The 26,488-nt window shown below is 39.8% G+C and overlaps 3 protein-coding genes across 7 annotated transcripts; 2 read left to right on the top strand and 1 right to left on the bottom strand.

Annotated features, from left to right (window-relative positions):
• Positions 1-3,862, top strand: tprkb (Tp53rk binding protein). The gene is made up of 4 exons (XM_061914462.1): positions 1-242; positions 332-454; positions 3,390-3,566; positions 3,637-3,862. Exons 1-4 carry the CDS (start codon positions 102-104, stop codon positions 3,721-3,723), a joined length of 528 nt encoding a protein of 175 aa, XP_061770446.1. The 5' UTR covers positions 1-101; the 3' UTR covers positions 3,724-3,862.
• srr (serine racemase) lies at positions 3,787-14,360 on the bottom strand. Of its 3 annotated transcripts, XM_061914461.1 has the most exons (7): positions 14,275-14,360; positions 13,968-14,164; positions 11,255-11,436; positions 11,055-11,185; positions 10,837-10,985; positions 10,685-10,774; positions 3,787-4,140 (listed from the first exon to the last, which is right to left on the bottom strand). In XM_061914461.1, the coding sequence occupies exons 2-7, from the start codon at positions 14,146-14,148 to the stop codon at positions 3,899-3,901; spliced, it is 975 nt and encodes a 324-aa protein (XP_061770445.1). In that variant the 5' UTR covers positions 14,149-14,164; positions 14,275-14,360; the 3' UTR covers positions 3,787-3,898. The 3 variants fall into 3 exon arrangements, with proteins under 3 accessions (XP_061770445.1, XP_061770442.1, XP_061770444.1); XM_061914458.1 differs by having other exon boundaries at positions 10,837-11,185; XM_061914460.1 differs by having other exon boundaries at positions 10,837-11,185; positions 13,968-14,148; positions 14,275-14,340.
• trmu (tRNA 5-methylaminomethyl-2-thiouridylate methyltransferase) lies at positions 3,974-25,668 on the top strand. Of its 3 annotated transcripts, XM_061914456.1 has the most exons (13): positions 3,974-4,147; positions 10,661-10,767; positions 10,860-11,008; positions 18,179-18,344; positions 18,410-18,516; positions 18,586-18,708; positions 22,786-22,958; positions 23,022-23,075; positions 23,140-23,206; positions 23,269-23,369; positions 24,774-24,918; positions 24,984-25,066; positions 25,131-25,668. In XM_061914456.1, exons 4-13 carry the CDS (start codon positions 18,202-18,204, stop codon positions 25,281-25,283), a joined length of 1,149 nt encoding a protein of 382 aa, XP_061770440.1. In that variant the 5' UTR covers positions 3,974-4,147; positions 10,661-10,767; positions 10,860-11,008; positions 18,179-18,201; the 3' UTR covers positions 25,284-25,668. The 3 variants fall into 3 exon arrangements, with proteins under 3 accessions (XP_061770440.1, XP_061770439.1, XP_061770441.1); XM_061914455.1 differs by lacking the exons at positions 3,974-4,147; positions 10,661-10,767; positions 10,860-11,008 and adding an exon at positions 14,355-14,540; XM_061914457.1 differs by lacking the exons at positions 3,974-4,147; positions 10,661-10,767; positions 10,860-11,008 and adding an exon at positions 17,673-17,918.
• The last annotated feature ends 820 nt before the right edge of the window (positions 25,669-26,488 follow it).

A 26,488-nucleotide genomic window follows, 5' to 3' on the forward strand; every position in this document is an offset into this window, starting at 1 on the left:
TTCCGGTGTTACCGTGTTATTAGTCCCCCGGACGCAGCCCCCCTGTTCGCATGCTATGTGGAGCGTTTCCGCCTCTAATGTCTTATTTTTAAATCACCAACATGCATTTTTCTCATGAACTGGAGCTTTTCCCCGACCTTACCGTGACCCAGATACTTTTCAAAGATGTCAAAAATGCCGCCGAGCTGAGACAAAACGCCGTGGAGGGTAAAATAACCGGCGCATTGATCAACCCCACCATGGTGAGTTCAAGCGCACACCGAGAGGAGACTTACTTGGTAATAATTGTGTAAATAAGCGCGGTGTAATGTTATATGTTGACTATTTGCAGCTGCTCAGTCCCTTCCAAGTGCTGGTGGCTGCTAATAAGGCCGTCCACTTACACACAACTGGTAAAATGAAGACGAGAAGCCAGTTTTCCGAGATAATCTTTAACCTGTCCCCAACTAATAATGTAAGTTCAATTAATCAATCAATCAATGTTTATTTATATAGCCCTAAATCACAAGTGTCTCAAAGGGCTGCACAAACCACAACGACATAAGGGCAAGGAAAAATTTACCACTGTGGGACATCGACAATGATGACTATGAGAAACCTTGGAGAGGACCGCATATGTGGGCAACCCCCCCACCCTCTAGGGGCTTGTTTCATTTATTATTTTATGGAGGTTCACGTGTGCCTTAACTAAGAAAGCTTTTTTTAACCCTGAATGTATGCGACAACCTTTTGAGCCTGAATTTAGTGAACTGATTTTTTATATGTTATTTGCATTATGCTGACAATGTTATCACATTTTTATTTCATTCAATATACTGGTAGTGAGTGTTGAATTTTGAAGCAACGAATATTTCTGCAATATTTCTTGTTGTTTTTCAAACACTACATTTTAAAAGTGTGTACTTTAAAGGCCTACTGAAACGTACTACCACAGACCACGCAGTCTGATAGTTTGTATATCAATAATGAAATCTTAACAGTGCAACACATGCCAATACAGCCGGGTTAGTTTACTAAATTGCAACTTTAAATTTTGCGTAAAGTATCCTGTTGAAAACGTTGCGGTATGATAACGCGTGCGCGTGACGTCACAGATTGTGGCAGACACTTTGATCCACCACCTATCACAGCAATAAGTGGTCTGCTTTAGTCGCATAATTACACAGTATTCTGGACATCTGTGTTGCTGAATCTTTTGCAATTTGTCCAATTAATAATGGAGACGTCAAAGAAGAAAGATGTAGGTGGGAAGCGGTGAATTGCGGCCGCCTTTAGCAACACAAACACAGCCGGTGTTTCCTTGTTTACATTAGGCTCTTACCGTAGACATGAGCGGAGAGTTTGCGTCGTTCCTCCTGCAGCTGTGGACTCTCTTGCCTCCTCCCACCGGCCGCCACCGAGCGTCGGATGCTTACTCCGTGAGGGGGAAAAAAAATATCTCAACCTGTGTTGCTTTTAAACTTAAAACCCACTTCTGGTAAATTAAACTAAATAATGAAATGAAAATACATTAAAATCCAATGTAATTGCTAGCAATAATTGTATTTATAAAAATAGTTTTATTAAATGGAAATTTTAAAAAAATCAGTCCAGTGTCAAACTTTTTTTTTTCTAACAAGAACCTTAATTAACCTCTATGTTTTACTGTTTTCGATTAATTACCATTGTAAAGTTAACTTTGAATGGATATTATATGCACCTGGGGATAGGTTGATTTGCAACACTAAATTGGCCCTTGTGTGAGAATGTGAGTGTGAATGTTGTCTCTCTATCTGTGTTGGCCCTGCGAAGAGGTAGCGGCTTGTCCAGGGTGTACACCGCCTTCCGCCCGATTGTAACTGAGATAGGCACCAGCACCACCCGCAACCCCAAAGGGAATAAGCGGTAGAAAATGGATGGATGGTATGAATGTGGCGACTTATCCAGGGTGTACCCCGCCTTCAGCCCGATTGTAGCTGAGATAGGCACCAGCGCCCCCCGTGACCCCAAAGGGAATAAGCGGTAGAAAATGGATGGCTGGATGGGTTACTGAATTTTCTGCGTTTAAATCTTGTGAACATATATTTATGTCAAATTATGCTGATAATTTCATTAAATTTGAATTTCATTTCATTTTGTTTACCAGAAGTGGGTCTTGAGTTTTGAAGAAACAAAGCTTTATCCACAGAATTTTTTTTACACACTGTATTTGGACAAAAAAAATGTAAACACATACATTGTGCTCATTAATTCAATCAAATTGTGCTGACAGTTTCTTGAAACAAATAAATTGTGTGTTCAAAAATTCAGTTTGGTAAAATACAGGGTTGTTGCTTAAAAACTCAAGACCCACTTCCAGTAAATAAAACGGAAATATAAAATCAAAATAAATTAAAAATATATGAAATTGTCAGCATAATTTCATGTAAAAAAAATATCACTTCACAAAATTTAAATGCTAAACATTCAGTTACATAAGTTCAATGTCAAAATGTTTTTCTTTTTTTTTTTTTTTACATCAAATGATGCTGATATTTTCATAACATTTTCATTTAATTTACTGAAAGTGGGTCTTGAGTTTTGAAGCAACACAGTTTTGCTCTGAATTTTTTAAAACTGAATTTAACAATCTTTAATTTTTCTCACAATTTCAATCTAATTATGGTAACAATTGTATCGTATAAAAATTGTGATCAAAATTAGAGTGTTTAAAAATGTAATTGGTTAAAATACAAGGTTTTGCAATTCAGTGCAGAAAAATTTCAACAGAAATTATGAAATCAAAATAAATACTAAAAACAATTAAATGTTCAGCATAATATGATGTAAAAAAAAAAAAAATCACTGCACCAAATTAAAATTAAAAAAAATCTGTCGCATAAGTTCTGTGTCAAAATAAGATTTCGTAATGGCCACAAATTAACCTCCATATATGTTTAAAATCAATTTGGAATTCATGTAACCAATTTTATTGCGTTTGAATTTTGTGAACACATTTACGTCAAATTATGCTGATAATTTTATTAAATGATATTTACCGGAAATGGGTCTTGAGTTTTGAAGCAACAAATAATTCTGCTCTGAATTTATTCAAACTGAATTTAACAAACAGAACTTTTAAACGCAAACATTTTGCTTATGATATATATCAAATTAGCTCTTATTTTATTATATAAAAATTGTAAGGAAAAGTTGTGTACTTAAAAATTCAGTTTATTAAAATACAGGGTTTTACAATTCAGTGCTGGATAATGTAATGCTTAAAAACTCAAGACCCACTTATGGTAAATTAAACTATGAAATTAAAATGTTATGAAATTGTCAGCGTAATTTAATGTAAAAAAAAAAAAAAATCACATTTTTACTCTATTTACTTGCCTACACATTTAAAGTAAATTTTGCCCTGACAGATTAGTGATGCCTTCAAAAAATTTGGGGTCTCGGACGGTGACGACTCAGTCCTCGTGGTCCTGGTCCACAAGAAAGAGGAATCCCATCTTGTGTCAGACATCACAGCCAAAGTGGACGGACAGCAGGTTCCAGTGGACGACATGTCCTCGCTCTCAGACCATGCAAAGATTAAAAAGGTGCCCTGGTGGAATAACGCACATTTCATTGCTAATGTGTTCTTCCTAATATCCCCATCTTGGTTTCCAGCTGTACAAAGTCAGCCCTCAGGAGGAGAAGTGCGGGAGTCTTCTGGATGCGGTCGTATGCAGGATGGCCATTAAAGATGTCATGTAGCTGCAACATTCATTTCTCCATATAGTGTTCTCTTTAAGCGTCACTCTAAATAATGGACACATCTAGCACCATCATTTTAATGTGCTTCAAAAATGCAAAAACTGTATTAAAAAACTAAACTTTTTTATTTCTAATTTTACTGTTGACTCCATTATTGAGTTGCAGACTCGTCTTGTCAGTCTGGGAAGTTTCCAAGCTCGTCTTTGCCGATGTTCCCGCCACTGAGGATGCACACAACGTTCTTCCCTTCAAGTTCGGGGATCTTGTTGGAAGCGATGGCGGCAAAGGCTGCGGAGCCTGACGGCTCCACCACCAGACCTGCCTTGTAGAGGGCGGACACGGCGGCCTTGATGTCGTCATCGCTCACCAGGACGATTCCTTCCACGTAACGCTGGCACAGCTCGTAGGGCAGCGTGCCTGAAAGGTATGAAGGACTTGGGATTTACTCGGGTACGCTAAAGTGTATCTCGGTCCGTTTTCGAGCAGTCCCTTTAAATGCTCCACGTGTACTTGCAGAAACACACTTGTGTACCAGTGTTATAGTCTTTAAGGTATTTTTAAAGCTGTGGTGTTAACTGCTTTGTGTTTTAATGCTTTTACACATTTCAGCTGGTTAAAATATTGTATCGGAATTAGGGCTGGGCGATATATCGATATAAACGATATTTCGCAGGTTTGTCTCGGTGCGATATAGAAAATGACTATATCAACCAATCAATCAATCAATGTTTATTTATATAGCCCTAAATCACAAATGTCTCAAAGGACTCCACAAACCACTACGACTACGACATCCTCGGAAGAACCCACATAAGGGCAAGGAAAACTCACACCCAGTGGCCAAGGAGAATTCCCACCCAGTGGGACGCCAGGGACAATGATGACTATGAGAAACCTTGGAGAGGACCTCAAATGTTGGCAACCTCCCCCCGCCTAGGGGACCAAAAGCAATGGACGTCGAGCGGGTCTAACATGATACTGTGAAAGTTCAATCCATAGTGGCTCCAACACAGCCGCGAGAGTTCAGTTCAAAGCGGATCCAAGACAGCAACGAGAGTCCCGTCCACAGGAAACCATCCCAAGCGGAATCGGATCAGCAGCGTAGAGATGTCCCCAACCGATACACAGGCGAGCGGTCCATCCTGGGTCCCGACGAGCATCCCATCCTGGGTCTCGACTCTGGATAGCCAGTACTTCATCCATGGTCATCGGACCGGACCCCCTCCACAAGGGAGGGGGGGACAGAGGAGAAAAAAAAAAAGAAGCGGCAGATCAACTGGTCTAAAAAGGAGGTCTATTTAAAGGCTAGAGTATACAAATAAGTTTTAAGGTGACACTTAAATGCTTCTACTGAGGTAGCATCTCGAACTGTTACCCGGAGGGGAGGGCATTCCAGAGGACTGGAGCACAAACGGAAAACGCTCTATAGCCCGCAGACTTTTTTTGGGCTTTAGGAATCACTAATAAGCCGAAGTCTTTTGAACGCAGATTTCTTGCCGGGACATATGGTACAATACAATCGGCAAGATAGGATGGAGCTAGACCGTGTAGTATTTTATAAGTAAGTGGTAAAACCTTAAAGTCACATCTTAAGTGCACAGGAAGCCAGTGCAGGTGAGCCAGTACAGGCGTAATATGATCAAACGTTCTTGTTCTTGTCAAAAGTCTAGCAGCCGCATTTTGTACCAACTGTAATCTTTTAATGCTGGACATGAGGAGACCCGAAAATAATACGTTACAGTAATCGAGACGAAACAAACGCATGGATAATGATCTCAGCGGCGTTACTGGACAAAATGGAGCAAATTTTAGCGATATTACTGAGATGAAAGAAGGCCGTTTTAGTAACGCTTTTAATGTGTGACTCAAAGGAGAGAGTTGGGTTGAAAATAATACCCAGATTTTTTACCGAGTCACCTTGTTGAATTATTTGGTTGTCAAATGTTACAGTTGTATTATTAAATAGAGGTCGGTGTCTAGCAGGACCGATAATCAGCATTTCCTTTTTTTGGCGTTAAGTTGAGAAAAATTAGCGGACATCCATTGTTTAATTTCATTAAGACACGCCTCCAGCTGACTACAGTCCGGCGTGTTGGTCAGCTTTAGCTATATCGTAATATTCGATTATATGTTCTCACAAAGTTGCTTTTAGCTGCGGGCATTACATTACTGGCGCTTCTCACTCCTTCTCGTCTCTCCTTCTCACAGAGACGTAAAACAAGCCCGCCTTCTTACATACGTCACATACTGTCGCGCGTCTAGTGTCACACGCTCTCGCCGAGCAAAGAGGTAGCAGCATGGCTAACGTTAGCTGAGTCAGGTCGTGCAAGCAGAGCGGAGCTTGTGACAATATAAGAGAGAGAAGGTGCAAAACTGATCACAAATGGAGGAAGAATAATAAATGCCCAAAATAAAGAGCAGGGGATCCATCATCTGGCGGTGGTTTGGCTTCAAGTGGGAAGATATTCAGCAGACAAGAGCAACATGCAAAGTATGCAGCCGAAGTGTTACTACAAAAAAGTAGCAACACTATTAATTTGTTTTTTCATTTAAAAAGTCACCCGTGAGAGAATGAAGAGGATTTAATAGATACAGTTTTGGTCAATTGACTTAGTGATTTCCCCCTCTGCATGAAAGTTTAAAAGTAGCATACAGTTGTGATCAAAATTATTCAACCCCCACACAATTTTGGTGTTTTAGCAAGTTGGACATTTATTCCGTATTTTGTTTATAGTCATATCAAATGAAGATGTGTCAAATAGACAAATGCAACTTAAATTGTAACACTGTATTTTACAAAATACAAAAAAAAGGACATTTTTCTCAATATCTCATTAACAAAATTATTCATCCCCTTGAAGATCATAACTCTTAAGAACATAATTTGAATAAGGTCTGTTCAATCAGGTGTTGAAAACACCTGTAGATGTGATTAGAACCATAACGAGCAACAATTAAACTGTTTGAAAAAGACTGTGATGCTCAGCTTTTTGTAGATGGTCAATGGTGTATTTGCAACATGGTGAAGTCCAGGGAGTGGTCAAAGAAGTAGAGAGAGGAGGTCATTTCTCTTCATAAGAAAGGATATGGAAATAAGAAAATAGCAAAGACATTACACATTCCAAGAGACACAGTTGGGAGCATAATTCGCAAGTTTAAAGCTAAAGGCACAGTGGAAACACTACCTGGGCGTGGTAGAAAGAGGATGCTGTGTTTGTACAGTGGTGAAAAACCCCCGGGTAACAGCCGAGGAACTACAACAGGACATTGCAGAGGGGGGAACGCAGGTTTCATCCCAGACAATAAGGCGCGCACTACGAGATGAAGGCCTCCATGCCAGAACTCCCAGGCGCACCCCACTTCTGACTACCAGGCACAAGAAAATATACTCCGGTATGCCAAAAATCATCTGGACAAACCCCAAAGGTTTTGGAAAACTGTTCTATGGAGTGATGAGGCAAAAGTGGAACTCTTTGGGCCTATGAATCAACGTTATGTCTGGAGGAGAAAAAATTAAGTTTACAAAGAGAAGAACACCTGGCCTACTGTTAAGCATGGTGGGGGGTCAATCATGCTCTGGGGCTGTTTCTTTGCCTCAGGTACCGGGAATCTCCAGCGCGTTCAAGGCATTATGAATTCTATTTCCTAGCAGGATATATTAGCTGCAAATATCATGAAGTCAGTGACGAAGCTGAGGCTTGGGAGACGTTGGACCTTCCAACAGGACAACGATCCCAAGCATACCTCCAAATCAACATCAGAGTGGTTGCAGAAGAAGGGCTGGAAGATTCTGGAGTGGCCTTCACAGTCGCCAGACCTAAATCCTATAGAAAAGCTGTGGTGGGACTTGAAGAAGGCAGTTGCAGCACGCAAGCCCAAGAATATGAATGAACTGGAGGCCTTTACCCAAGAGGAATGGGCTAAAATACCCGTAGATGCTTGCAAGAAGTTATGTATCACCTTTGAAGGATGTCATTACTGCCAAAGGGTGTTCTACTAAATACTAAATATGCATGTAACTAGGGGGTTGAATCATTTTGTCAATGAGATATTAAGAAAAATGTCCTTTTTTGGTATTTTGTAAAATACAGTGTTACAATTTAAGTTGCATTTGTCTATTTGACACATTTTTATTTGATATGACTATAAACAAAATACGGAATAAATGTCCAACTTGCTAAAACACCAAAATTGTGGGGGGGGTTTAATAATTTTGATCACAACTGTATATTAATGCAGTATTAGGAAGAATGATTTAATGTAGACACATAATATCACACTGCTGTGATTTAATGTATCAAGAATTGATTAACGTGCACCCCGACTTAAACAAGTTGAAAAACTTATTGGGGTGTTACCATTTAGTGGTCAGTTGTATGGAATATGTACTGAACTGTGCAATCTACTAATAAAAGTATCAATAAATAAATAAATAAAAAAGTGTTCATTCAAGGCCAAGGCAAAATATCGTTATATATATCGTATATCGCAATATGACATAAAAATATCGCGATATTAATAATAGCCAATATCGCCCAGCCCTAATAGGAATACTCTGAGTAAAATTATAATTAAAATCAAATGTTTGTAAAATTATGCTGTCAAATGTTTAAATTCCTAATCAGATTAATCACTTGCATTTTAATTAATCCTGATCAATCGCAGTAAATTACTTGCGTGCATAATTGAAATTAACTTTAAAAAATACCCCAATCATATTGACACACATGCACTTTTATTGTCAAATAAATCATTAACGTGAATGCACATATTTTGCCCAAAACTTGGTAATAGTTTTATACAAAGTAACAAAGTATCTAAAGCAGGTTGTCGCCCGGAAAAGGGTGGAGTGCTATCTCCGGGTTGGGGAGGAGAACTTGCCCCAAGTGGAGGAGTTCAAGTACCTAGGCGTCTTGCTCACGAGTGAGGGAAGAGTGGATCGTGAGATCGAGAGGCGGATCGGTGCGCCGTCTTCAGTAATGCGGACACTGTATCGATCCGTTGTGGTGAAGAAGGAGCTGAGCCGGAAGGCAAAGCTCTCAATTTACCTGTCCGTCTACATTCCCATCTTCAACTATGGTCATGAGCTTTGGGTTTTCACCGAAATGACAAAGTCACGTGTACCAGCGGCCGAAATGAGTTTCCTCCGCCGGGTGGCGGGTCTCTCCCTTAAAAATAAGGTGAAAAGCTCAGTCATCCGGGAGGAATTTAGAGTAAAGCCACTGCTCCTCCATATCGAGAGGAGCCAGATGAGGTGGTTCGGGCATCTGCTCAGGATGCCACCCAAACGCCTCCCAAGGGAGGCGTTTGGGACACGTCCAACCGGCAGGAGGCCGAGGGGAAGACCCTGGACACGTTGGGAAGACTATGATACCTGGCTGGCCTGGGAGCGCCTCAGGATCCCCCGGGGAGGGGCTGGACAAAGTGGCTGCGGAGAGGGAAGTCTGGGCTTCCCTGCTTAGGCTGCTGCCCCCGCGACCCGACCTCGGATAAGCGGAAGAAAATTGATGGATGGATGTATTATCTCTGGCAGCACGGTGGGACAGGGGTTAGTGCATGTGCCTTACAAAAATGGTTGTGTGGCGTTTGCATGTTCTCCTCGTGGCTGTGTGGGTTCCATCCGGGTACCCCGGTTTTCTCCCACCTCCCAGGACATGCACCTGGGGATAGGTTGATTGGCAACACGAAATTGGCCCTAGTGTGTGAATGTGAGTGTGAATGTTGTCTGTCTATCTGTGTTGGCCCTGCGAAGAGGTGGTGCTGGAGCCTATCTCAGCTGCATTCGGGCGGAAGGCGGGGTAGCCCCTGGATAAGTCGGCTCTTCATCACAGGGCCAACACAGATAGGCAGACAACATTCACAGTCAAATTTAGACACTAGGGCCAATTTCATCATAATCTTAAATACCAAGCCGGCCTCTGAATTCTGCAGATTTGCTGCCATCTTATGGACAATGTGAGTCAATTTTATATATATATATATCCATCCATCCATTTTCTACCACTTATTCGCTGGTGCCTATCTCAGCTATACTGTATATATATATATATATATATATATATATATACATAAATAAAACAACCTGCTCTGCCTTTTAGGTTTTCATCTGTCATTGAGGTAAACAACATATGCGCTCAAATTAAATTGTGCAATTACTCCATGTTGATATATAACTCATTTTTTTTGGGTGATTAATTGCATGAGTTAGCCTTTTTTTGACAGCCCTAATATTTATTATTTTTGTTATATATATTTTGAAATATAATAAAAATACATAATACAAATATTTTTAAAATGATGTGCGTATACCATACATAATTATTACATTTAAATATTAATATGATTGAGGACACACTTAATGGTTTAAAAAATATTTAAATACAATGTGTTGTGTTAGGATTGTACACTTATACTAGATAGCGGGTCTAGAATATAAAAATGAACATGATTTAAGAAGAGAGCTTAGGGCCAGGCTGCGTGCTTAAAACTTTAAATTTATTGCAAATTATCATTTGGACTCATCATATTTCAAATAAAAATATACAGATACTCCCAGTAATGTACAATGTAACATTTTTTATTGTATTCAATATTGTACAGTTTTTTTCCATCCATATTTGAGTTTTTTTTTGGCAAATTTGCAGTTACTTTGGGACAACAGATGAAAATAAGCTCGTATCTTTACCTGCAATGTGCAATATAAGTATTGTGCAATGTGCCTATTAAAAAAATAATACATTGGAAATATTTATATTACCTTACATAATATTCTATAAAATACTGTATTTATTTTGTTAGTATGTTATTTATTTTTAGTATAATACAATTTCACTTTTCAATCAATCAATCAATCAATGTTTCCTTATATAGCCTTAAATCACTAGTGTCTCAAAGGGCTGCACAAACCACACTTTTGCATTGTTTTATACTGCAACAGACAGGATGATGTCATGGATATTACCTGCAAACGGCGGTGCAAGTCCTGACGCAACACTGTGTGTGTCCATGGCCACTGGCCTCTTTTCTATGAAGCTCCTGTGCATGGTACAGGCTGCACTCAAACACAACATTCACATCAGCACCGATTCTGTTGATTTAAATACCATATTTTACCTCCTTCTGGTTCCACCCCATAGATTCTGCTCATCTCACATCCTGACAGCTTGACTGCAGCCGCCACTCCGGCCAGCAGTCCACCTCCCCCGCAGCACACCACCACCACGTCGGGCTCGGGCACCACCTCCAGGATCTCCAGGCCCAGACTGAACGCGCGCACAATTATAAGGTGACTCGTTGGCATTTCTTCCTCGTTATTCCAACCTTCAGTGTACCTGGCATGCCCTGCTATGAGATCCAGGTTGTCGTAGGAGTGCAGGAAAGTCATGTTGTGCTCCTGAACGCAACGCGTCACCTCATTCATCAGACAGGAAGTGGGAACTCGCTCCACGTCGACCCCGAAACCCTACAAAGAAATAAGCAAACACATTACCACGTTAAAAATGGGATTTGCGCCTGGTGTGTGACCTCTGACCTGTATGAGGACGGATCTGGACACCGGGGCGGTTTCGGGCATCACCACTTTGCCTTTCCAGCCGTAGTGTTTTGAGGCGTACGCAAACGACCTCCCGTAATTCCCAGCAGACATGGTGACAAAATGACCACCTTTTGGTCTCCTGGCAAACTGATTGGCCACGCCTCTTATTTTAAAGGACCCTGCGATTTTAAAAGACATGCACCATGTTTAGACGTGGGGGACCTTGACAACATTTCTCCAAACTTGCCCCAACCATTTTTGCAGCAATTTCTTTTGCCCAACTAATAAAGTTTTAATTTTAACGTGTTATTATTCATAACCAGCCCCCCACCCCCAGCCACACACACACACACACAAACACACACACCTTGTCACAAGTCTCCCCAAACTGGTCCCATTCGTGTGTGATGCAATTTAATTCTGTCCAAAGCAGGGGTGCCCAAAAGTTTCGCCTCCAAGGGCCAAAGTGAAAATACGCCAATGGCCAATTTCACCACGAAACAGCACCACCAGTGAAGAATTTAGCTTCACATGGCCATAGATTTATTTCAATTAACATGCAATTTTGCATCTTTTATGCTCATTTTTAACCTTAAAAAAGGTCATTTTCTGCAGCTTTTCAGCTTTTCCAGGTGTTATTTTGTAACCAACTCTTCATTGATATTTCATCTGATGGCATTTAAACTTCACTCAGACAGTTAGACATACGGCAGGTACTAAATTTCAGGTGTTTAGTTTTTTTCACTATAGGATGTGGACGAAGAAAGAGTATCCTTTCCCATAGAGATTCGAAAAGTCACAACTTTACTGTAAAGCAGGAGTCTCAAATTCAAACACAACAAGTTTGCCTGTAAAAATAAATAAATATAGCTTTTAGGAAAAAAAAAAAAATGGTAGCTCAGTCACCAGAAAAAAAACCTCCATAAAAATTACTGTTTTTTTACACTGAATTACTGAAAATGTAAAAACTGTACCAGTGTCGTTTTTGTCAAAATACCTGTGACCGATCTGCCAGTTTTTTTCCGTAAGACCTATAGCCATTTTTTTACAGTGCATTACTACCAAATGAAAATCAGTACGACTGTTATTTTGACCGTAAAAAATATTTTTTATATATATATTTCATTTATTTATATGTAATATAATAAATTATATTCATATTATTTTAATATTTATTATTTATATATTATTTTATTATAATACCACCTCCGCCCGATAGTAGCTGGGATAGGCACCAGCGCCCCCCGCGACCCCAAAGGGAATAAGCGGTAGAAAATGGATGGATGGATTGATTGATTGATTGGTTGATACTTTTATTAGTAGATTGCAAAGTTCAGTACATATTTCGTACAACTGACCACTAAATGGTAACACCCGAATAAGTTTTTCAACTTATTTAAGTCGGGGTCCATGTTAATCAATTCCATCCATCCATCCATTTTCTACCGCTTATTCCCTTTTGGGGTCGCGGGGGGCGCTGGCGCCTATCTCAGCTACAATCGGGCGGAAGGCGGGGTACACCCTGGACAAGTCGCCACCTCATCGCAGGGCCAACACAGATAGACAGACAACATTCACACACTAGGGCCAATTTAGTGTTGCCAATCAACCTATCCCCAGGTGCATGTCTTTGGAGGTGGGAGGAAGCCGGAGTACCCGGAGGGAACCCACGCATTCACGGGGAGAACATGCAAACTCCACACAGAAAGATCCCGAGCCTGGATTTGAACCCAGGACTGCAGGACCTTCGTATTGTGAGGCAGACACACTAACCCCTCTGCCACCGTGAAGCCCGTTAATCAATTCATGGTACAAATATATACTATCAGCATAATACAGTCATCACACAGGTTAATCATCATAGTATACACATTGAATTATTTATTTACAATCCGGGGGGTGGGATGAGGAGCTTTGGTTGATATCAGTACTTCAGTCATCAACAATTGCATCAACAGAGAAATGGACATTGAAACAGTGTAGGTCTTACTTAGTAGGATATGTACAGCCAGCAGAGAACATAGTGAGTTCAGATAGCATAAGAACAAATAAATACATTAGAAGTACATTTGATTATTTACATTTGGTTATTTACAATCCGGGGAGATGGGATGTGAATGGAGGAGGGTATTAGTAAAGGGTTGATGTGGCCTGGAGGTGTTGTTTTAGAGCAGTTTTGGAGGAATATAGAGATGCACTTACTTTTATACCTGTTGGGAGTGCATTCTACATTGATGTGGCATAGAAAGAGAATGAGTTAAGACCTTTGTTGGATCAGAATCTGGGTTTAACGTGGTTTATGGAGCTCCCGCTGGTGTTGTGGTTATGGCGGTCATTTACGTTAAGGAAGTAGTTTGACATGTTCTTCGGTATCAGGGAGGTGTAGCGGATTTTATAGACTAGGCTCGGTGCAAGTTGTTTTACTCTGTCCTCCACCCTGAGCCAGCCCACTTTGGAGAAGTGGGTTGGAGTGAGGTGTGATCTGGGGTGGAGGTCTAAAAGTAACTGGACTAGCTTGTTCTGGGATGTTTGGAGTCTAGATTTGAGGGTTTTGGAGGTGCTGGGGTACCAGGAGGTGCAAGCGTAATGATGGATGGGCGCAAATGATTAGAACAAGTTTGGGGAGAGTTTAGACAAGGCCAACTTCACACAACGTGTAGTTTGGTGTGTAGAAAAGCGTGATTACAATTTAGAGCTTGTTCTCGCTCACCGGTTCGTTGCATGTTCTCCAGTTTGATGTGGATGTTGCAAGCCTTGTTGAGAGGCAAGGTGGTCTGGCTCCAAGGGACCATAGGGGTGTTGATGACCCCCAAAGGACTACTTTTGACTGTCTGCCTGGCTTCTAACAGAAGATCCAGGGTGACACTATCAGCAGACACATTCTCACCCATCTGTGCAGAGACACAGCTGAAACATGGTAAAAATGAACATTATTGTTAATTCAACATTTCCAATATACATGTTTTTTTTTTAAATAGTAAACTAACCAAATACAGACATATTTAACCATAACTGACCTTAATCACCAAAACACAAGTAGTGTGTAACAGCCCCGCGGAGTTTGTTTCCAGCTAAAATATAATGTTCCGCTTTCCAGTCGGACCTCTTTCCAGAACGGACCACAACTATGGCCGTCCCGGTTACGTGACCAATGAGCGGGGTTTCGTTCTTAGATAAGTGACCAGGAGTTATTTCGAAAATATGGGTGTTATAAGGCACGTCGTGTGCGCCATGTCCGGCGGCGTTGACAGCTCCGTTGCGGCCTTGATACTGAAGAAAAGAGGTAAGAACCGAACCTCCACGAGTCAGTTCATTAGGTACACTGCTGACGTCGATGACAAGAGCAATATCAACTCGTGATGTGCGATACGACTTTGTTTTTTCAAAGTCCAATTCAGGCTAGTATCGGTGATACCGATACTTGGTGAAAATATACCTCATGTCTGCTGTTCCTAGTGATAACTTGTCTCATAGCAAGAAGAATGTAAGACTATAAGTTATTTATTTCAAGCTCTGTAGTATATTGAAGTAGTGGCCTGAAAAACAACATAGCAGTATACAAACCCCGTTTCCATGTGAGTTGGGAAATTGTGTTTTGATTGATTGATTGTTAGATGTAAATATAAACGGAATACAATGATGTGCAAATCATTTTCAACCCATATTCATTTGAATGCACTACAGAGACAAGATATTTGATGTTCAAATTCATCCATCCATCCATCTTCTTCCGCTTATCCGAGGTCGGGTCGCGGGGGCAACAGCCTAAGCAGGGAAACCCAGACTTCCTTTTCCCCAGCCACTTCGTCTAGCTCTTCCCGGGGGATCCCGAGGCGTTCCCAGGCCAGCCGGGAGAGATATTATTCCCAACGTGTCCTGGGTCTTCCCCGTGGCTTCCTGCCGGTTGGACATGCCCTAAACACCTCCCTAGGGAGGGGTTCGGGTGGCATCCTGACCAGATGCCCGAACCACCCCATCTGGCTCTCTCGATGTGGAGGAGCAGCGGCTTTACTTTGAGCTCCTCTCGGATGACAGAGCTTCTCACCCTATCTCTAAGGGAGAGCCCCGCCACACGGTGGAGGAAACTCATTTCGGCCGCTTGTTCCCGTGATCTTATCCTTTCGGTCATGACCCAAAGCTCATGACCATAGGTGAGGGTGGGAACGTAGATCGACCGGTAAATTGAGAGCTTTGCCTTACGGCTCAGCTCCTTCTTCACCACAACGGATCGGTACAACGTCCGCATTACTGAAGACGCCGCACCGATCCGCCTGTCGGTCTCACGATCCATTCTTCCCCCACTCGTGAACAAGACTCCTAGGTACTTGAACTCCTCCACTTGGGGCAGGGTCTCCTCCCTAACCCGGAGGTGGCACTCCACCCTTTTCCGGGCGAGAACCATGGACTCGGACTTGGAGGTGCTGATGTTCAAATTCATAAACTTTATTTTTTTTGCAAATAATAATTAACTTAGAATTTCATAGCTGCAACACATGCCAAAGTAGTTGGGAAAGGGCATGTTCACCACTGTGTTACATCACCTTTTCTTTTAACAACACTTAAACGTTTGGGAAGTGAGGAAAGTAATTGTTGAAGCTTTGAAAGTGGAATTCTTTCTCATTTTTGGTTTATGTAGAGCTTTAGTCGTTCAGCAGTCCGGGGTCTCCGCTGTCGTATTTTACGCTTCATAATGCGCCACGCATTTTCGATGAGAGATAGGTCTGGACTGCAGGCGGGCCAGGAAAGTACCCGCACTCTTTTACTATGAAACCACGCTGTTGTAACACGTGGCTTGGCATTGTCTTGCTGAAATAAGCAGGGGCGTCCATGATAACGTTGCTTAGATGACAACATATGATGCTCCAAAACATGTATGGACCATTCAGCATTAATGGTGCCTTCACAGATGTGTAAGTTACCCATGCCTTGGGCATTAATACACCCCCATACCATCACAGATGCTGGCTTTTGAACTTTGCGCCTATAACAATCCGGATGGTTATTTTCCTCCTTGTTCCGGAGGACACCAAATATAATTTGAAATGTGGACTTATCAGACCACAGAACACGTTTCCACTTTGCATCAGTCCATCTTAGATGAGCTCGGGCCCAGCGAAGCCAGCGGCGTTCCTTGCTGTTGTTGATAAATGGGTTTTGCTTTGCATAGCAGAGTTTTAACTTGCACTTACAGATGTAGCAACCAACTGTAGTTACTGACAGTGGTTTTATGAAGTGTTCCTGAGCCCATGTGGTGATATCCTTTACACACTGATGTCGGTTTTTTTATGCAGTACCGCCTGAGGGATCAAAGGTCCATAATATCATCGCTTAGGTGCAGTGATTTCTCCAGATTCTCTAAACCTTTTAATGATTTTACTGACCATAGATGGTAAAATTCCTAAATACCTTGCAATAGCTCATTGAAAAATGTTGTTCTAAAACTGTTTGACAATTTGCTTACAAATTGGTGACCCACGCCCCATCCTTGTTTGTGAATTACTTAGCATTTCATGGAAGCTGCTTTTATACCCAATCATGACACCCACCTGTTCCCAATTAGCCTGCCCACATGTGGGATGTTCCAAATAAGTGTTTGATAAGCATTTCTCAACTTTATCAGTATTTATTGCCACCTTTCCAAACTTCTTTGTCACGTGTTGCTTGCATCAAATTCTAAAGTTAATGATTATTTGCAAACAAAAAAAATGTTTATCAGTTTGAACATCAAATATGTTGTCTTTGTAGCATATTCAACTGAATATGGGTTGAAAATGATTTGCAAATCATGGTATTCCGTTTATATTTACATCCAACACGATTTCCCAACTCATATGGAAACGGGGTTTGTATAACAGAAACACAGTAGAAAATCATACAAAATACAGTAATACCCATAAAAAGGAAATATGTTAAATCATTAAAAGATAAATCAAATATTAAGAACTAGTGTTATAATGAAAATGAATGCACTTGCAATCCATCCATCCATGCATGCATTTTCTTCCGCTTAGCCGAGGTCGGGTCGCGGGGGCAGCAGCCTAAGCAGGGAAGCCCAGACTTCCCTCTCCCCAGCCACTTCGTCCAGCTCCTCCCTGGGGATCCTGAGGCGTTCTCAGGCCAGCCAGGAGACATAGTCCTCTCAACTTGTCCTGGGTCTTCCCCTTGGTCTCCTGCCAGTCGGACGTGCCCCAAAGACCTCCCTAGAGAGGCGTTCGAGTGGCATCCTGACCAGATGCCCAAACCACCTCATCTGGCTCCTCTCCATGTGGAGGAGCAGCGACTTTACTCTGAGCTCCTCTCGGATGACAGAGCTTCTCACTCTATCTCTAAGGGAGAGCCCCGCCACTCAGGGGAGGAAACTCATTTCCCCCGCTTGTACCCATGATCTTGTCCTTTCGGTCATGACCCAAAGCTCATGACCATAGGTGAGGATGGGAACGTAGATCGACCGGTAAATTGAGAGCTTTGCCTTCAGGCTCAGCTCCTTCTTCACCACAACGGATCGATACAGCATCCGCATTACTGAAGACGCCGCACCGATCCGCCTGTCGATCTCACGATCCACTCTTCCCTCACTCGTGAGCAAGACTCCCAGGTACTTGAACTCCTCCACTTGGGGCAGGGTCTCCTCCTTAACCTGGAGATGGCACAACAGTTACATGTAAGTAACGCTCAGCAAAAGCATCCAGTATTGACCATTTGCCTCATTCATAATCACAAGTTTAGTTACTTTTTTAACACGTTACCTCAAAAACCTAAATTATCAAAAGTATTGATATTTTGATTTGAGAATCAATACCACTGTATAAATACCATGTATCAGCGGTATCGCTATTTCAGTTTCGATCGGCAAATCACTATCGACAACTTTGACTGAAGCTGGTGTAAATCACTTGTAAATATGTAATTGTGCCTTTGAAGGCTATAATGTGACTGGGGTGTTCATGAAAAACTGGGACTCCCTGGATGAGAGTGGAGTGTGCACGACAGAGAAGGACTGTGAGGACGCCTACAGAGTGTGCCAAAGCCTTGACATCCCCTTCCATCAGGTGTCATATGTTAAAGAGTACTGGCAGGAAGTTTTCAGGTATGTTAAGGTTCTCTGTGCTAATCATAACCCCATTTTACTGACATATTTATGCCCCTTTGCAGTAATCTGTTGAAAGAATATGAGAAAGGCAGGACTCCAAACCCAGACATTATCTGCAACAAGCATATCAAATTCAATCATTTCTACAAATATGCGATCACAACTCTAGGTAAGTTTTGTTTTAAGATGTGCATTACGTGTTCAGCGATGGCTAATTTAGTCATTTTTTGACACACAGGTGGTGATGCAATGGCGACCGGGCACTACGCGAGGACCTCCCAGGAGGATGAAGAGGTTTTCCAGCAGACCCGCAAAACCTTGCCCCTCGTGTTGTTCAGAAACCGCTTCGAGTTCAGAAACCGTACGTTTTTTTTTGTTTTTTTTTACCTCGTTACTAACTATTTGTTCCTCAGCTCGTTATACTTCACTCTATCCATCCATCCATTTTCTACTGCTTATTCCCTTCGGGGTCGCGGGGGGCGCTGGTGCCTATCTCGGCTACAATCGGACGGAAGGCAGGATACACCCTGGATAAGTTGCCACCTCATCGCAGGGCCCATACTTGACTCTATTTCAGATTTTTTCTAAAGCAAATGATAGTTATTTTTACACTGAATTCACTTTTGTGCACGCTGAAGATTGAATATCCACTACTACGCTTAGGATCCAAAAAACAAAAAAAAACGCTCATAAAAGTGCCAAAAGTCAGCAATTATATAATTGATATTTTTTACTTTCAACACTTGAAATCTTTCAACAACTTCAGATCTATATTGATTTGCATTTAATCTTTATTTCTTAAGTTTTATGGACTTTTTGTCAAGAATAGCAACTGTTTTTTATAATGGGAAAATGCTAAATATACAATTTTATATATAACTAGCCAACATAATTTAGGCAGCAGAAAAACAGCCCCAAAGCACGATGTTTCCCCCCCCCATGCTTCACAGTAGGTCTGGTGTTTTTGGGATGCAACTCAGTATTCTTCTTCCTCCAAACACGACGGGTTGAGTTCATACCAAAAAGTTATTTTTTGGTTTCATCTGACCACATGACATTCTCCCAATCCTCTGCTGTATCATCCATGTATCCATTTTGGTATAAACTCAACTAGTCGTGTTTGGAGGAAGAAGAATACTGAGTTGCATCCCAAGAACACCATCCCTACTGTGAAGCATGGGGGTGGAAACATCATGCTTTGGGGCTGTTTTTCTGCTAAGGGGACAGGACGATTGATCCGTGTTAAGGAAAGAATGAATGGGGCCATGTATTGTGAGATTTTGAGCCAAAACCTCCTCCCATCAATGGTTGATTTATTTTCCACCATAATTTACAAATAAATTCTTTAACATTCCTACAATGTGAATTCCTGGATTTTTTTTTCACATTGTGTCTCCCACAGTTAAAGTGTACCTGTGATGAAAATTACAGACCTCTGTCATCATTTTAAGTGGGAGAACTTGCACAATTGGTGGCTGACTAAATACTTTTTTGCCCTACTGTATATATTATTCTAAATCGGCAGGAATGAGATTCAGTCTAGTTTACCTTTGACTGTACACAATTACTCTTAGGACCCAAAAGCGACCTGCTTATAAGTGTCATAAGTCAACATTTTTTAAATTTTTTTTTACTTTCAACACTTGAAGCCTTTTAACAACTTCAGATCTATATTAATATATTTTATTTATTTGTTTTATAGCCTTTTTGTTAAGAGTTACAACTGTTATTTATAATGTGTAAATGCAATATATGCAATATTTTCTAAAATATTGGGTATTTAAAGTCTTGATGAATGATTTAAACAATTCAGTAGAGCAGACAATTAGACACAAATATTACTTTTACAGTGCCCACTGAGCTAAAATGAGGGAGAAAGCAGGCAGGAGTTTGTTGAGTTTCTACTGCATTTCAGCGAATGAATTTACGCTTGTCAAAGCTCTGAGAAATATGCTTTGTTTTCTGGTGCCGTTCGGTGGTTAAGCTGCGCAATTATACCAAAACTTGTTCCTGAGTGCTCAAGAATAAAATGATCTCGGTTTTCATAGCGAAAGCAGAGAAAAATACCAGGATTACGGTCTGTTAAAAAATAAAAAGTCTAATTATAAAAAGTTATAGAGTCAAGTCATGATAGAAAAGAGTTCTTAAAGAATGTGTGTGTACTTTATTTTTATGTCATATTCTGACAATGATGTAACCAAAAATACAATGCAATTTTATTTTTAAAAGATAGAAAAAAAAAACCCAGTTGTGAAATTTCAGACCGCTAAGTCTGAAACGGAACATAACCACATAAGGAACACATGTAACACTTGTTTTGAGCCTTTGGGCTAAACAAGGGTTCATTAAGCATTTTCAAGCATAACAATTTGCTATAAAAACTTAAAAATATAAATTCTACAGTACCATTGGCCACTGGATGAGACCAAACCAATCAAAGTGCGCAGTTTTTAGTATCGTGGTCACTGATTTGCTTAACCTCAAGCAGCATCACCAAATTGGATTGAACAAGTGTAACGTTGACTAAAGAATTTTATTTCACCCTCTAAACCAGGGGTAGGGAACCTTTGGCTCTAGAGCCAGATGTGGCTCTTTTGATGACGACATATGGCTCTCAGATAATTATATTTATATAGCGCTTTTCTCTAGTGACTCATGGTGCTTTACAAAGTGACACCCAATATCTAAGTTACATTGAAACCAGTGTGGATGGCACTGGGGGCAGGTGTGTAAAGTGTCTTGCCCAAGGACACAACGGCAGTGACTAGGATGGCGGAAGCGGGAATCGAACCTGGAACCCTCAGGTTGCTAGCACGGCCACTCTCCTAACCGAGCTATGCCGGGTAACCGTGTAATACTCTTCCATATCAGTAGGTGGTAATCTGTAGCTAATTGCTTTGTAGATGTGGGAAACAGCGGGAGGCAGGGTGCAGGTAAAAAGGTGACTAGTGCTTAAACCAGGGGTAGGGAACCTATGGCTCTAGAGCCAGATTTCTGCATCTGGCTCTCAGATAAATCTTAGCTGACATTGCTTAACACGATAAGTAATGAATAATTCCGCTGGTAATCACAGTTTCAAAAATAACGTTCAAATTATAAAACATTCTCATGCATTTTAATCCAACCATCCGTTTTCTACCGCACCTGTTCAAGATGTGGCATTAATGGTGAGAAGTATTATTTTTATTATTAGGTTATATTTTAGAATAACAATGTTGTTAAAAAGAATAAGAGACTTATTATACTCTACAAATGTTGGTCATACTTAAAAATGCACGGATTTAGTTATATTCAGTGTTGAAAAATGTTACATGGCTCTCACGGAAATACATTTTGAAATATTTGGCTTTCATGGCTCTCTCAGCCAAAAAGGTTCCCGACCCCTGCTCTAAACCCTGAACCACCAAATAATTGACAGAACAATCCAATTATATGTTATATGATTCTGTAGCTTTTATCTGTACTTCTATTATCTTATTAGGTATATGCATATATATTATTATTTTCCTTTTTTTTTTTTTTTTTTTTTACAAAAATGAACTTCTTATTTTCAATTTGTATCATACTTGACACAGCCAGTCACAAAATATTATTTTTTTATAACAAAAAAATATTGCAATTCACAAAAAGATCTATCATGTTATTTTCAAACATAAAAAGAACATTCGTCATCATCATCTTTTCCCAGCTGTTTCAGGTCACTGGAATTATCATTCTTGATAATTTTCAAAGCATCTTCAATGTTGTAATTATTTGGCATCTTAAAAAAAACGTACAAAAAGTCAACATCGTCATGTATTTTAAAAAATGTTGATTTGTTTTTCTTTTTCTCATAAAAATCAGAAAGCTATCATTTATTATTGCAACACACAGTGAGTGATCACCACAAAGTAATACAGCAAATTGGATATGTATATTTTATCTCTAAATGTATTATATTTTGTCATTTAAACACATTTATTTATTTGAAAAATCTAAAGAATGTATGTTGCTGGATGGTATTTATAAGGCATGAAATGCAATAAATTGCAAATTGACTAATTTACAGTTATAGTACCTTTTTATACCTGCTGTTTCAAAGTTGATAGGCACATTTTATGATAAGTCAATTATTGCCCTTAAGTGGATGATACGTTTAATGCATGTATCTGATTTGGTACGTCAGGCTTTTTAGGAAAAAACTAATCACTCTGCTGTACAGGGTTCAAAAACGCATGTATTACTTACGATATTTTTTGGCATAATAGGGTTCATTTGTACAGTTCTCTCATAAAAAAAAAAAATATTTGGAAAATTTGAATGTTTAATGATCCAGCTATGAAAATATTGAATTTATACTGAATAATTCCTTCTTTTGAGGAAATTGATTTACCACAGTCAGGCCCAGAACCAATTTAAAGCGTCCTTGCTGACTCGTCTCCGTCTTCTGTCTCGACAGCGGTGAGAATGTACAAAGGGGCCGACCTGTTCAAAGACCAAACCTTCTTCCTGAGTCAGATCTCCCAGGATGCCTTGCGGCAAACCTTGTTCCCGCTCGCCGGGCTCACGAAGGAATTTGTGAAAAAGATGGCGGCTGAAGCCGGCTTTCACCATGTGCTACAGAAGAAAGAGGTACGAAATACAAAGAGCACGCAGAGAGAATGTTTCAATTGCAGCTTGAATTTAATGTTTTAGAGCATGGGCATCTGCTTCATTGGGGAGAGGAACTTTGAAAACTTCCTTTTGGAGGTAAGCTTTATATGTGAGGCATTTTTAATGACTTACCAACACATGAATACATTTTCCCCCCCAGTACCTCGAACCTAAACCTGGCAACTTTGTGTCCATAGAGGACGGCAGTGTTATGGGAACACACAAAGGTATTGTTTTAGACTGCGGTTTTGGGCGGAGCCTAAGTGAACTGACATCCTTTTACCTGTAGGGTGGTTCACTCTGACGCTGGGCCAGAGGGCGCGAATAGGAGGCCTGAAGGATGCCTGTTTTGTGGTCGACAAAGACATTGTTACCGGCGACGTGTTCGTGGTGAGATTGCTTTTTTAAGCTCCAAACATTTAAGGTAGGGTGTCCAAACTTTTTCAACCAAGGACAGCATACTGAAAAGTCAAAGTATGCCGGGACCATTTTGATATTATTTTTAATAAGAAAAATAGTAAAACAGATATTATATATATATATATATATATATATATATATATATATATCGTTTTGCTCTTTTTTTCTTATAGTTTTACTTTTCTTTTTCTCCCTGTGGGAATACAATAATATTATTATAAAACGATTTTGTAACTGCACAACCTAGCGTGTAAAACATTCTGCCTGTACGAAAATAATAATGGTCAGTCACACATTTCACAGTGTTCAATATTGTTGAAGTTTTTTCAAATTAATTTATTTATTAGTCAGTAAATTATTATTTTTAATTTTTGATTGACTAGCAAACTATTTTTATTTGTTTTACTTTTTATTTCAAGAGTTTTTAATAGTTTAGATCGGGGTGTCTAAACTTTTTCCACCAAGGGCGTCATACAGAAAAGTCAAATACGCAGGGGCCATTTTGGTATTTTTTATTTTTTTAAATTTGTTAAAAACAGAAATTATATATATTTAAAGAAAAATATTTGTTTTAAGTATGTTATTATTAATTTTTAGTTAGAAAAAGGCAGCTTTTTCTAATTAAATTCAGATTTTTCTCTCCTTTTTCTTACATTTTTACTTTTCTATTTCCCTTTATAAGAATATGATAATTTTAAAACGATTGTGTAACTGCATAACTTTGTTTGTCAAAAAATTATTATTTCAAATTAATTCATTAGTTAAAAAATGATTTTTTTTAATGACTAACAAACTAATTAAACTTTGTTCATATTTGTATTTTATTATATTTTTTTATTTTGAGAGCTTTAAGTAGATTAGATTAGGGGTGTCTAAACTTTTTTCACCAAGGGCCGCGCACTAAAAAGTCAAGTATGCGGTGAACATTTTGATATTTTTTATTTATTTAAAAAAAATTGTTTAAAAACATTTTATGATGTATATTTAAAGACAAACTTAGTGTTATAGGCGACTAAAAATATCGATTTTAATTATTAGTTTGACAATTTCAGATTTTTCTCATTACATTTCGATTTTTTGCTCTTTTTTTTCCTTACATTTTCACTCTTTTTTTCCGACAACATGCTGCGAATAAAACTCGGTCTGCAGGTGGCAAAAAGGCCTTCGGATACCCTTGATTTTAGAGCAAACTGCGGCCGCGGGTTACATGGAGGTTAATGACAGCAAATTTGTAAATTCAAGTTATCTGCTGCAAAAGTACTCTAGTTTTGCATATTTTCACATTTCACAGTTTCTCTGCTGACCCATTTAGGCACAAGAGCAATAGCGCTCACTTTTCTGGGCGTGGCGTCTCTAAACCCTTTCTTCTCTCAGGCCCCGTCCACCAACCACCCGTCTCTCTTCCGTGACACCATGAAAACGGACCGCTTTCACTGGTTAACGATGGACCCACCTCCCGAACTGGCCCGTAACAAGACGATGGAGTGCAGCTTCAGATTCATCCACCAGATGCCGCTAAGTGTGTTGTTTAACGCTGCAGACGTTTTGACTGAGGTTGTGTTTATTTTAATTTTTTACTTCCAGTTCCTTGCACTGTGACTCTAAACATGGACGGCTCCGTGTGGATCTCACTCTTGCACACGGTCAGAGCTTTAACACCTGGACAGGTAATCTTTATGAATTCCGCTATAATGCCTAGCAAGGTCCCTAAAGAGATGCATTCCGTATCAGTTTGCGGTGCTCTACAAAGGCGACGAGTGTCTGGGGAGCGGCAAGATCATCCAGCTCGGCCCCAGCGAGTTCACCATCCAGAGGGGACGGGAATGTTCGGCGGCGGCGATGCAGCTCAGAAAGGAGAAGCAGAACCCAGAACCAGTCAGATGACAACTTCAGAAAGTACACCATTTTTTAAGTACTTATTGCACATCATTTTTAATGCACACCGACGGTCAAACACTGTTTTCTACCGTTTTTGTTGTAAAATAGTTTTACTTAGGTTGCAAAACTCAAGCTTGAAACCTCTTCTGTTGTATTGTACAATAACTCCTCTTGTGCCAAGTCAGCAGTTCAATTTTCTCTTTAAAAAGCACTGTAAGATATTAGCAAAGGAATTTGAAAAGGGAAAAACACTTTTATTGACAAGAAGGTAAGTGCCTTTTTGACTGTGACACAATGCAAGAGCGCTCTGCTTGAGGCAGGTTATTAAAGCTGTCAATGTAAGGCTTTGTTTTTAGCTTAATTTTATTAAAGTGTAATAATGAGGACAGGATTGCTTGTGTGTTGTAGTACAACTTTTATACACAGGTGGCGATGTTGCACAAGGTACGCCATACCTTATTCAAGTTTTTTTGTGATATATTTAATTACATTTAAAGCCTAACTATGTATTTAAATGTGGAATGTTTCCTTCAAACCTTTATATTGAAAATTACACTAAAATGCCAGTGAATACATAAAAAAGTATTTGTTTTTTTTCCCTTCTCATTTTTACTAGCAAATATATTAATACAAATGCATCCATCTATCCTTCCGTTTTACTACCGCTTGTCCCTTTTGGGGTTTCGAGGGGTGCTGGAACTTATCCCAGCTGCACATGGGCGGAAAGCGGTGTACACCTTTGACGAGTCGCCAACACAGAAAGATAGATGACTTTATACATTTCTTTAAGATTAGGGTATTTTTTGTATTGAGATATTAAACCAAATTAATTTTCATGAAGATAAATGTTGATTACTTTTTGCCAAATTAATCAAGAGTTTGCACGGGTGTTGTTTATTCACGCGCTTCAATATTTTGCTACTGTTTTCCGTTTAAAAAAAGGGAAGGAAAGTCTCTAAAATGCCATCTTTTTTTTTTTTAAGTGTTTCTTAAAAAGCCAACGTGATTTCTTTATAAGTGTAGTAAAAGGTCATTTTAGTACAGTACAGGCTGTACTACTCTACAGCATGCGTGTAGTGCAACATTTCTCATGGGGGGAAATGTTGCACAAGGCTAAACTTAAAGTTGCAGTTTTTTTTAGTCTTAAATATATTAAATATAAAGACAAATAATTTATTAAAATGTAAAATATTTACTAAAACTTTATATTT

The sequence above is a fragment of the Nerophis ophidion genome, linkage group LG10 (assembly GCF_033978795.1).
Source record: "Nerophis ophidion isolate RoL-2023_Sa linkage group LG10, RoL_Noph_v1.0, whole genome shotgun sequence".
NCBI classification, from domain to species: domain Eukaryota; kingdom Metazoa; phylum Chordata; class Actinopteri; order Syngnathiformes; family Syngnathidae; genus Nerophis; species Nerophis ophidion.

Bases quoted from the DNA above. Each gene is read 5' to 3' on its own strand.
- srr (XM_061914458.1), bottom strand. From the start codon at position 14,148: ATGGGTGAGAATGTGTCTGCTGATAGTGTCACCCTGGATCTTCTGTTA. The intron at 11,437-13,967 runs GTGAGCGAGAAC...TTAAAATCGCAG, and splicing joins GGAGAACATGCAACGAACCG to GGTCCTTTAAAATAAGAGGC. The intron at 4,141-10,684 runs GTAATATCCATG...CATACCTTTCAG, and splicing joins ACTTGCACCGCCGTTTGCAG to GCACGCTGCCCTACGAGCTG.
- trmu (XM_061914455.1), top strand. From the start codon at position 14,459: ATGGGTGTTATAAGGCACGTCGTGTGCGCCATGTCCGGCGGCGTTGAC. The intron at 14,541-18,178 runs GTAAGAACCGAA...GTGCCTTTGAAG, and splicing joins CTTGATACTGAAGAAAAGAG to GCTATAATGTGACTGGGGTG. The intron at 18,517-18,585 runs GTAAGTTTTGTT...TTTGACACACAG, and splicing joins ATATGCGATCACAACTCTAG to GTGGTGATGCAATGGCGACC.
- tprkb (XM_061914462.1), top strand. From the start codon at position 102: ATGCATTTTTCTCATGAACTGGAGCTTTTCCCCGACCTTACCGTGACC. The intron at 455-3,389 runs GTAAGTTCAATT...TTGCCCTGACAG, and splicing joins ACCTGTCCCCAACTAATAAT to ATTAGTGATGCCTTCAAAAA. The intron at 3,567-3,636 runs GTGCCCTGGTGG...CTTGGTTTCCAG, and splicing joins ACCATGCAAAGATTAAAAAG to CTGTACAAAGTCAGCCCTCA.